This window comes from Acanthochromis polyacanthus, chromosome 17 (genome assembly GCF_021347895.1).
Source record: "Acanthochromis polyacanthus isolate Apoly-LR-REF ecotype Palm Island chromosome 17, KAUST_Apoly_ChrSc, whole genome shotgun sequence".
NCBI lineage: Eukaryota > Metazoa > Chordata > Actinopteri > Pomacentridae > Acanthochromis > Acanthochromis polyacanthus.
The window spans coordinates 12738824-12748921 of NC_067129.1; the positions used below are offsets into that span (position 1 = coordinate 12738824).

Below are 10098 nucleotides of genomic sequence, written 5' to 3' on the forward strand. Positions count from 1 at the left end.
CATAGCAAAGTGGAGGTGTAATTTTTGGTATTCCGTGACTGAAATTTGAATGACCTCCATTTTGCGACACCTCATTCGACTTGACGGCAGGACACGGAGCCGTAAAGCGTTGTGTTTTGGACAGGAGGAGGTCATTAGAAAGTGAGCAGTGAGCTCGGCCAGGCTTTTGGGGCACAGAGACACTCGGTGCCAGCGTATCTCTGATGCCGGTGTGAGGCAGATCCATTATTGAACAGCTCTATATAGTGTTACAACCGCTGCGACATGCTTCGTCTTATCCTGCGGCTCAGGCCGTCCTCCGGACTCCCCTGTCCCCGTGCCCTCCCGGCCGGGCCTGCTGCGCTCGGCTGCCGCTCCGTGCGCGGAACCGGTTGCGTGAGGCGGCTGCACTCCGGAGCGGGGTCCCGGGCCGTGTCTGTGGGCTCCGGCTTCGGCCACAGAGCGACTTTCCTGCGGTGTCCCCAGCTGGCGGGCGGCTGTCAGAGCAAACGCTTTTACAGTCTGCCGCCGCACCAGAAGGTAACTGACCGGCTTTCAGGTTGCTATAGCACCGCGGCTCACCGTTACTGCTAGCATGACCTCCCCAGCTAGCATGAGAGCTGCTCGGTACATCTCAGAGCTGTCACTCCTCTAAATGTTAAACCCGGCCGGTAAAGAGGAGTCTTTGCAGATGTTTTAAACTAAACTGTTGCATCAGATTCTGCACACATCGTGTTCATTAACTGACATTTTCAGAGCTCCCGTTTGTGATGGTATGTGGCACCACAAGAGCGTATTCCCACATCGAGCTGTAATTTACGTTCAGTTCTGTTATAGGCGTTCAGCTGTGAAGCAGAAAGTGTCCCCGTGTCCCAGCACAATCACTGTGGTAGCTGTCATCTCAGTCTTGACCATTATTCGGTGATCTTTGTGGTATTCAGTGAACAAATTTTATGAGGTCTCCTCTTATGAGCTGACAATTGTACCCAAAGGATAGGGATCCGTGGGAGTCCAATAATATAAAACGCGCAAAATTAGGCTTTCCCCTCATATATTTAATTATCCAATGCCTTAAAAGTCATTTTGTCTAGTGCTGTATGATATTGCACTACTGCAAAGTTATTTTCAACAGGTTTTGAGTATACAGGGTGTTCACAGGGAGTCGGGCCAAATTGAGTGTTTTTTTTAAAGCCAGAATGTGTATTATGGAGTGGTCGTTTGGTGAACATTATTCTCCTCCATCAATACAGTATTATTCTTGTGTACTAAATCCCTTACGCTCCCTGGCCTCTTTCTTAGGTACACCTGTGGAAGCTAACACAATCTAATACATCGCCTCTGTTAAGCATTTGGCGTTTACGAAGCTTCTACCCTTCGCTTTCATTTTTTGTTGATGCTGTTGAAAAGGTGGGTCACCTATGGGAAGATATACATCTAAATTTTGCCTCCTCATGCATCATAATAAATATTGGAAACACTTTTAAAAAAATAAACAACGCAGTCCAATCCACCTCCACCATCACTATAAAGGAGCAGACGTCAACAAAAACTGGAAATGTATAGTATGTGCTATTTAAAGTGGGACACCATAGTAGTCGTGTTGGTATGGTCATAATTCAGTTTTCAGTTTAGTTCCGCATTACTTTTATTAGATTTTTTTTTTTTTACATGTTGTCTGTCTCTCCACTGGTAGCGCACATTTATCTCTGCTATCCCAATTTACTTGACCCTGTACACTGCCATAAAAATCACAGATGTGACGAAATGCAGTTTGTGTAATTTATTGAACAAGTGGAATGAGGAAGATGTAACAACTGCAGTTACAACACCTGACATCTGACATATTTGCAGTGCCCCATTTTGGAACCCGGGTGAATATACTGTCTGTAAAATGACGATGGTGATCTTTTGTCATTCTTGAACTATCACCAATTATTTTTGGAACATGGTCTTTTGTTCTGTTCATCAGGTGGAGCTTCCTGCGCTGTCACCCACCATGCAGACAGGAACGATCGCTCGCTGGGAGAAGAAAGAAGGAGAGAAAATCGCTGAGGGTGATCTCATAGCTGAGGTGAGGAGCTCTGTGTGAAGAAATGTGTCCTCATATTATTGTAGGAAATCTTCACTGTGTGCTTTTTTTAATATGTTGTCTGTTTTTGTAGGTAGAGACGGACAAGGCAACTGTGGGTTTTGAGATGTTGGAGGAGTGCTATCTGGCAAAGATTCTCGTTCCTGAAGGGACCAGAGATGTCAATGTTGGATCAGTTATCTGCATCACAGTTGACAGGTTAGTGTCCTTTGCTCACATTAGTGTTCACATCATTGCCACGACAAGGAGACCCACTCACTACTGCGAGGTTCAAAATGTTGTTTCAATTTTTGTCTAATATCTGTGCGTGTGTTTCCTTCTGCAGCCCCGACCTGATCTCTGCCTTTAAGGATGTAACGTTGGACTCAATCAAATCAGCTGGGGCCGCTCCTTCCCCTGCTGCCTCCGCTCCTCCTCCTCCTTCTGCAGCTGCTGCTGCTGCTGCTCCTCCTGCAGCCCCGGGCAGCTCTTACCCCACACACATGAAGGTAGGCGTGCTCTTAAATATACAGTGTACAGGCAGGTACGCGACAGTAAGAATCATGTAATGCAGACTCTGTTTACAGTCACTGCGCTCTGTGTCCAAAGCTTTAGTTTCATCAGGGCCCAGTCACATTGATGGTGTGAGCACAGAAATGGAACTCACTTGTTTGTTGCCCCTATGCAGTCTTCTGTCTGATGGTGTGTTAAGGTTTCTCTTTGAAATGACCGGCCTTGTGACAAATCCCCCGAGGTGTAATATTAAAAGCTGTTGTGTGTAGAATTAAACAGTTTCCATGGATGTGACAAACGGTAGTAATACTTGCTTTGTTGTTTCTGGTTGGAAAATCTTTTTTTTTTTTTCCTGTGTCTTCATGTGTTTACTTGAGGGTTCCTATGCCATGTCACATCCAGCTGCTCACATTGCCATTGTTTTCAAGTATAAAAAACAAAAAAATCAGAGTTTAAAGGGGAACTTCGTTTTTTTTCAACCTGGGGTCTGTTTTCATATGTCATTTCATACATGTGAGTGATGGACAAATGAATTTTCGACATAGCTCCAGTATTTAGCCAGGCAGGCAGCTTAGCAGCTCAGCTAGCAGCTCAGCTAGTGAAAAGTATGGGGCAGAGGCCCCCCCGCGTCAAAGTCTGCCCTAACGTGCTTTTTTTCCCCACACTGACCGGCTCGGATAGTCTCAACGAGTGTCCCACAACATACTAGAGATGAAAAGTGAACGAAAACCTCCACATTACCTGGCGATCGCTCTTAGTTGTGGTCTGTATCCAAATCTCTGGACGCTAGAAAGCAAATCTCGTTCCGAAATCGTGCGAGCTATGGCGCGATTTCGCGAGCTATCGCGCGATTTCGGAACGAGATTTGCTTTCTAGCGTCCAGAGATTTGGATACAGACCACAACAAAGAGCGATTGGCGAGTAATGTGGAGGTTTTCGTTCACTTCTCATCTCTAGTATGTTGTGGAACACTCGTTGAGACTATCCGAGCCGGTCAGTGTGAGGCAAAAAAGCACGTTAGGGCAGACTTTGACGCGGGGGGGCCTCTGCCCCATACTTTTCACTAGCTGAGCTGCTAAGCTGCCTGCCTGGCTAAATACTGGAGCTATGTCGAAAATTCATTTGTCCATCACTCACATGTATGAAATGACAAATGAAAACAGACCCCAGGTTGAAAAAAAACGAAGTTCCCCTTTAAGTCAGGCAGTTTCCTCATTTAATTATAAATTTAAAGCCGAGAGAGAATCTAGTTTGATAGATGATGCTTTGCCTTCACAGTTTTTTCCAAGTCAGCTACAGAGATTGCTCTGCTTCCTAGATTTGTTTTGTTCACACTCATGTGATGTATGTGTTACAGATCACACTTCCTGCTCTATCTCCCACCATGACGATGGGAACAGTGCAGCGCTGGGAGAAAAAGGTTGGAGAGAAGCTGAGTGAAGGAGATCTTCTGGCTGAGATCGAAACTGACAAGGCAACCATCGGTAAATCCAAACTGATTTCAGCACCTCAGTGCTGGTGTATTTGCGCAGTCAGTGCCTCTTTTTTTTAACAGACTTTAAACCCTCTGAACCCTAAAAGCAGCCAACAGGTTTGACGGGCATGTCGTCTTCTCAAATTAGCCAAAATTATGAACTTTTTCAGAACAAGAAACTTGCAAAAAAGCGAGAAATGTCTGATTTTTAATCAGTACGGAAACAAATGAAAGATGTAAGTGGTAAATATATCGAGACTTTGTGGATTCACAATTTTTTTTCCAGTGTTGGTAAAAACCTGTGGGTGCTCGGGAAAATGTTGTACGTCATGATTCCAGTTTTATTCAGTTTCTGTAAAATAATTAATTAAAAAAATGTAAATTTATTTTTTCCTTTACTGTGATTTATGGAATTATAAGTTTGTCATACTACACAAAAGATATTTTTGAATCTTTACTTAGTGCAGTGGTTGTGCTGATCCGTACGGTTTATACTGCCATAGAAAAATGAGCACAAAATGAGTGGAAAACTACCAGGAAGTGCTAACCCTAACCTTTAAATTTTAAGCTGGAGGAATAAGTCCATCTGACTTTGGCAAAATGTTAAAAATATGGTTTTGCTATTGTCTTTTTCTGTGATGTGTTATTTGTCTCCTAGTGTCCTTTTAAAGAAAAACAATTACAGTTGTCTTTAGTGCTGAACCTCACCATGTTCCTTTCATGTGCGTTTGTGTAGGCTTTGAGGTGCAGGAGGAGGGATATTTGGCTAAAATCATGGTGGCAGAGGGAACTCGAGATGTTCCCCTGGGAACGCCACTCTGCATCATTGTCGAGAAGGAAAGCGACATTGCTGCCTTCAAGGACTACGTAGAGACCGGGGTGGCTGAGGTTTCCACACCACCTCCAGCTCCAGCTCCAACACCGGTGAGACATACGGAAAGCTTTGATTTTCAATTAGAAGTACGTACTGTACCCAAATACTGAATTTTGCCATCAGTGGTGGAAGAAGTATTTAGATCCTTCGCATTAGTAAAAGTACCAGAACAGTAAAATAGTCCAATACAAGGAAAAATTTTGCATTAAGGAATTCAACTTAAGTAAAAGAATATAAGTATTACAAAATGTAGTTAAAGTGTTAAAGTCCTTGTTTGGTCCCTCTGACTGATATTGTATTATATATGTTATTTTTATATAATCAGTAGTAAAGCCTGTGTGTCAGCAGCATGTTGCTGTTGCAGCTGTTGCAGTTAGAGCTAGTTTGAACTGCTTTCTATGCATTTTTAAATACACTGACTCCACGTGAGTCTGAGCTGTTGTGAGATAATTTATGCAAATGGAAAGTTAACAAAACAAGACTCTGCTGCACACATTTGCTTTCAATTTTTAGACTTTTTCTCTAATCGTTATCTTTTTTGGAGTTAGCTACTCATAGCCATCTGAAATGTGACCCTGACTTACTTTGATTTTTGTAAGACAGGAGGAGCCAAAATATGTGGCAACCACTTGGTTAATCTGTAACAATTACGCTATCATTTGTGTATAATGTAATCCTAAACGAAGGCATTTATTAAATGTAGTGGAATGGAGAGTAAAATATTTTCCTGTAAGATTTGGTGCATTGGAAGTACAAAGTAGGATAAATGGGATTACCTTTGGAACTAAATAAATTTATGAAGTTTTATCGTATCTTATCTTAAGAACACACTTGTACATCAAAAATATATCCATGCAGATTTCCTGAGTACTTTTCATCACGACCAGTTTTAGGATTACTTAACAGCATTTTGTGTTTGTGTTGTAGGTTGCAGCTCCAGCTGCTGCAGCCCCCAGTCCTGCTCCAGCAGCTGCTGCCCCAGCAGCACCCAGGAAAGGCCGCGTGTTCGCCAGTCCGCTTGCCAAGAAACTAGCTGCTGACAAAGGCATTGACCTGGCACAGGTCAGCGGTAGGTAACCAGGACACACGCGACTCTGATGTAATTTGGCAGAACATCTTTCATATTTTTGCTGAAAGACGAAATACAGAGCCATGGAAAAGTAGTGGTGCAATATTTTTTACTATTCTTGAATGTGTATTCTGTTCAGGGTCTGGTCCTGAAGGACGTATCACCCGGAAAGATATTGAGAGCTTTGTTCCAGCAAAGACTGCACCTGTAAGTGAATCCCCGGCTATTAAGTAGTAGTAAAGCACATTCAGTTCTGTTTGATCATATGTAGCATTTATTATTATGGTGTTTTGAATTGATAGAAGTTGCAGTGGAATAGTTTTCTGTTTAACTAATTAATCATGTCATTATGCTGCTTTTTCATTTTTTAAACATATATTTCTTTTTACACTCTATTGAGTGTCTTCAGGTATTTTGGTAAATAGAATTATGCTTTTAGAGCATTTTGTCCAAACTTCCAAAGTTTTTTGTCACACTGTATGTGCCTCAGTTTTTGTTGTAATTTGTTTTGATGCAAATTAAACCACGTCCATTGGCAGGCTGTAGCTGCTGCTCCCACTCCAGCTGCTGCTCCATCTGCTCGTACACCTGCTGCAGCTGCTGCAGCACCAGCTGGGACCTTCACTGACATCCCTATCAGCAACATCCGCAAGGTGAGAGCCAACGCACACCGGACTCCTGGTGGTCCCTTATATTCCATGATGACATCCTCTCTTCCTTAACTCCTCTGCCAGCAGAAGTTGATGACAGATTCCTTCTATGCAGGGTGCGATGCTGGTGTATTGAGTGCTCTGAGGGAAATGTCCTGAGGTGTTTTCACAGTGTAGCTCTGTTATCTCTGACCTGTGCTTCCACATTTTGCCCCGCAGACAGGCACCCAATTTATCACAACAAACTCCCAACACACCTCATTCCTCTCCAAGATAAATTATAGCTCAAAGCATTTATTTGTCTCTCCTGCAGGTCATCGCTCAGAGGTTGATGCAGTCCAAGCAAACCATCCCGCACTATTACCTATCTTTAGATGTCAACATGGACCAAGTGCTTGAACTTCGAAAAGAGCTAAATGAGGTGTGTTTATGCTTGTAAATGGACGTGTTATTAAATAAAAGGAAACATACTTTATTCCTGAGTGAAGATAATGATTCCCTCATGAACTCATTCTCATAAACAACCTCACCTCTTCTTTACAGGAGGTGAAAGCCCAGAATATCAAACTTAGTGTGAATGACTTCATCATCAAAGCCAGCGCTCTGGCCTGCCTCAAGGTTCCCGAGTGCAACTCCTCTTGGTTGGACACAGTCATTCGCCAGTGAGTAAACACACAAACAGGTTATCCAAACACATGTAGATGTTGTTTGGTTCCAGTAAACAGTCAGCTGGAAAAATACTCTCCTGATTTATGAACCCACTGATCTTTGATCCGCAGTCTTTCTCTGATTCTAAATTTATTCATAATCACTTACAATCTTGGGAACCTTTAGGACATCCCACAGTCGGCTTTTTCCGACAAGCCGAGTTCATAACTGTAATTTAAATGCAGTTTAAATGAGAACCCATGTTACTATAAGCAGAGCGGGGCTTTTATCGTCAGCCTAATTTCCCGATTGAAGTTTCTCCTGGAGAATTTCTCTGCCACATATGCACACAACAAGCTTTCTTGAATGCTTTTGTGCATGTGAGCATGTGCCAAGTTTCAAGGTAACATGCAGGTAACGGGTGTCAGTGACATGAAGGAATTCAACATATATTTTTAGGACAGTGTGGACATGTGAAAATGATGAGTCTTATCACTGTAGCTGCATTTGAGCAGATAGTTTACCTTCTTATTGCTGTGTAGAGCTGCAACTATTACCAGCATTAATTGATTATTTGCCAGGTAGTTATTTAATCGTCAACTGTTTTTAACTTTTTTTAAACAAAGAAAATCCAAATTCTCTCATTTCAGCTTCTAAAATTTGAATATTTTCTGGTTTCTTTCCTCCTTCATGGCAGTAAACTGAATATCTGTGGGTGGTGGACAAAATAAGACATTTTGATGGATCATCTTGGGTTTTTGGGAACACTGATTGACTTTTTTTTTTTTTTAACATTTTCTGACATTTCATGACCAAACAAGTAAAGGATTAATCAAGAAAATAATTCACAGATTCATCATCAATGTAAATGATAGTAATTTTCAGCCTTGGAGTTGATGGGTTGTGAGTAAGCTCATGTTTCCTGAGCAGTGTATGCAAACGCAACCAAGATTCTCCCAGGAATTTGGTTAATTAAGTGCAAAAATCTAAGTGATGTTCGTGTCTAAGCACAGTTGTTACTCACTTCACTCAGTCGCTTAAAAAAAGAAAAGAGAGCGTTTCCAACAGAAAAACAGCCGTATTGTTAGTGTGGAATATTAATGTGACCTATTTGTTGGGCATTCATCTCTAATGGAGCAGCTTCACAGTTCTGCCAGAAGAGGGCACTCTAAGCTCAGACATTTTTTCAACTGGTCTCACTTTGAAGCAAAGTCACATTGAGCAGATTAATGTGCTGTCCTCAGTATTGACTTCTTTTAATTCATCCAGGAATCATGTGGTGGATGTGAGCGTAGCAGTGAGCACAGCCAGCGGTCTCATCACGCCCATAGTGTTTAACGCCCACACCAAAGGACTGGCTGCCATCAGCTCCAATGTGTCTGCTCTCGCTGCCAAAGCCAGAGACGGCAAACTGCAGCCTCACGAGTTCCAGGTAGAGCAAATTATCATTATCTTGAAAGTGGGATGGCCGGCTTTGTGCAAATTTGATCCATTAATAGTGAACTAACAAACCTGAACATTCCTCCTAATTGTGTTGTTTTTTTTCCACTAGGGAGGGACATTCACGATCTCCAATTTAGGGATGTTTGGCGTCAAGAACTTCTCAGCGATCATCAATCCTCCTCAGTCCTGTATCCTCGCTGTCGGAGGCTCAGAGAAACGGCTGATTCCTGCTGACAACGAGAAAGGGTCAGTGTCATGACAGCAGTGTTTCAACAACCTGGACACACTTAGAACTCTGATCTAACACGGTGTGCGTTTGTAGGTTCGACGTGGCCAGCGTGATGTCAGTGACGCTGAGCTGCGACCACCGGGTGGTGGACGGGGCAGTCGGTGCGCAGTGGCTCGCAGAGTTCCGCAAGTTCCTGGAGAAACCCGTCACTATGCTGTTGTGATCAGACTGTACTGCTGTTAAGATGCAGCAACAGGCGGAGGCCTCTCACTGAAGTGATCTGATTGGTCTGATGTGGTGTGGATCCTCCTGTGATTGGCCGACCTGCCACCAGGTCACTCCCAGTTACCCTGAAAGAGAAGAGGCAGAACTCACTCCGCTTACCCGTCTGTCTCGCTGCCTCTCCTTTCTGTCTTTCTTTCCTCTTCCTCTGTCTCACTCATTCTATTTATTGTGGCCCCATTTCATAAAAGATCAGAATTAGGTATAATTTACAATAGAATAGATTGGCAATATGTCACTAAAACGACAATAAAGGGAAGTGTTACACGCCAAACAAGCGAGCACATTGATCCCGTAACTTGTGTGTGTGTGTATCTGTACACACTTGAATCTGTCATTTTGTGTGAAGTTGATAAATCCGACGAGATGTGCCGCTGTTGTGGATTATGATTTTTGCTTGCTTGCAAGACAAGATGAGGGAGCTGAATGTAAGTTAAAGTTGAGATGCACACAGTCCAGATCTAGACACACACACACACACACACACACACACACACACACACACACACACACACACACCTCCCTGTTCAGCGGCCACACACAATTGAAATATCTAGCGTGTTTTCTGTGGATTGATGCTACAGTGTGTATATTCTTCACTGTGAATGGACACAGTGCTGTACATATTTATGGTGGTGAGCTGTTTGGTTGAAACAACCAAGCTCAGGAAATTTAATCACTGTATAGTCCTGATTGATAACAGACGCTCTCAAAGGAAACACTCAACGGTTTTGCCAATTCTCTCTTCAGTGGGGATGTTTTACCTTCTAGTCTCGGGAATCTTCTGTATCTCACAGCTGATACGCACAAAGCTGGTGTTGGATGTTATTTGAATAAATTGGGAGAACTCAACATTGTGCCGTAGGCTC

The 10098-nt window shown here is 43.0% G+C and overlaps 1 protein-coding gene across 1 annotated transcript; it reads left to right on the forward strand.

The window, feature by feature from the left end:
- Positions 1 to 78: 78 nt before the first annotated feature.
- dlat (dihydrolipoamide S-acetyltransferase (E2 component of pyruvate dehydrogenase complex)) lies at positions 79 to 10081 on the forward strand. Its single transcript, XM_022190490.2, has 14 exons — positions 79 to 519; positions 1949 to 2050; positions 2142 to 2266; positions 2394 to 2556; positions 3918 to 4044; positions 4771 to 4958; positions 5836 to 5977; positions 6117 to 6184; positions 6517 to 6630; positions 6941 to 7048; positions 7171 to 7289; positions 8545 to 8707; positions 8828 to 8964; positions 9041 to 10081. The coding sequence occupies exons 1-14, from the start codon at positions 265 to 267 to the stop codon at positions 9168 to 9170; spliced, it is 1941 nt and encodes a 646-aa protein (XP_022046182.2). The 5' UTR covers positions 79 to 264; the 3' UTR covers positions 9171 to 10081.
- The last annotated feature ends 17 nt before the right edge of the window (positions 10082 to 10098 follow it).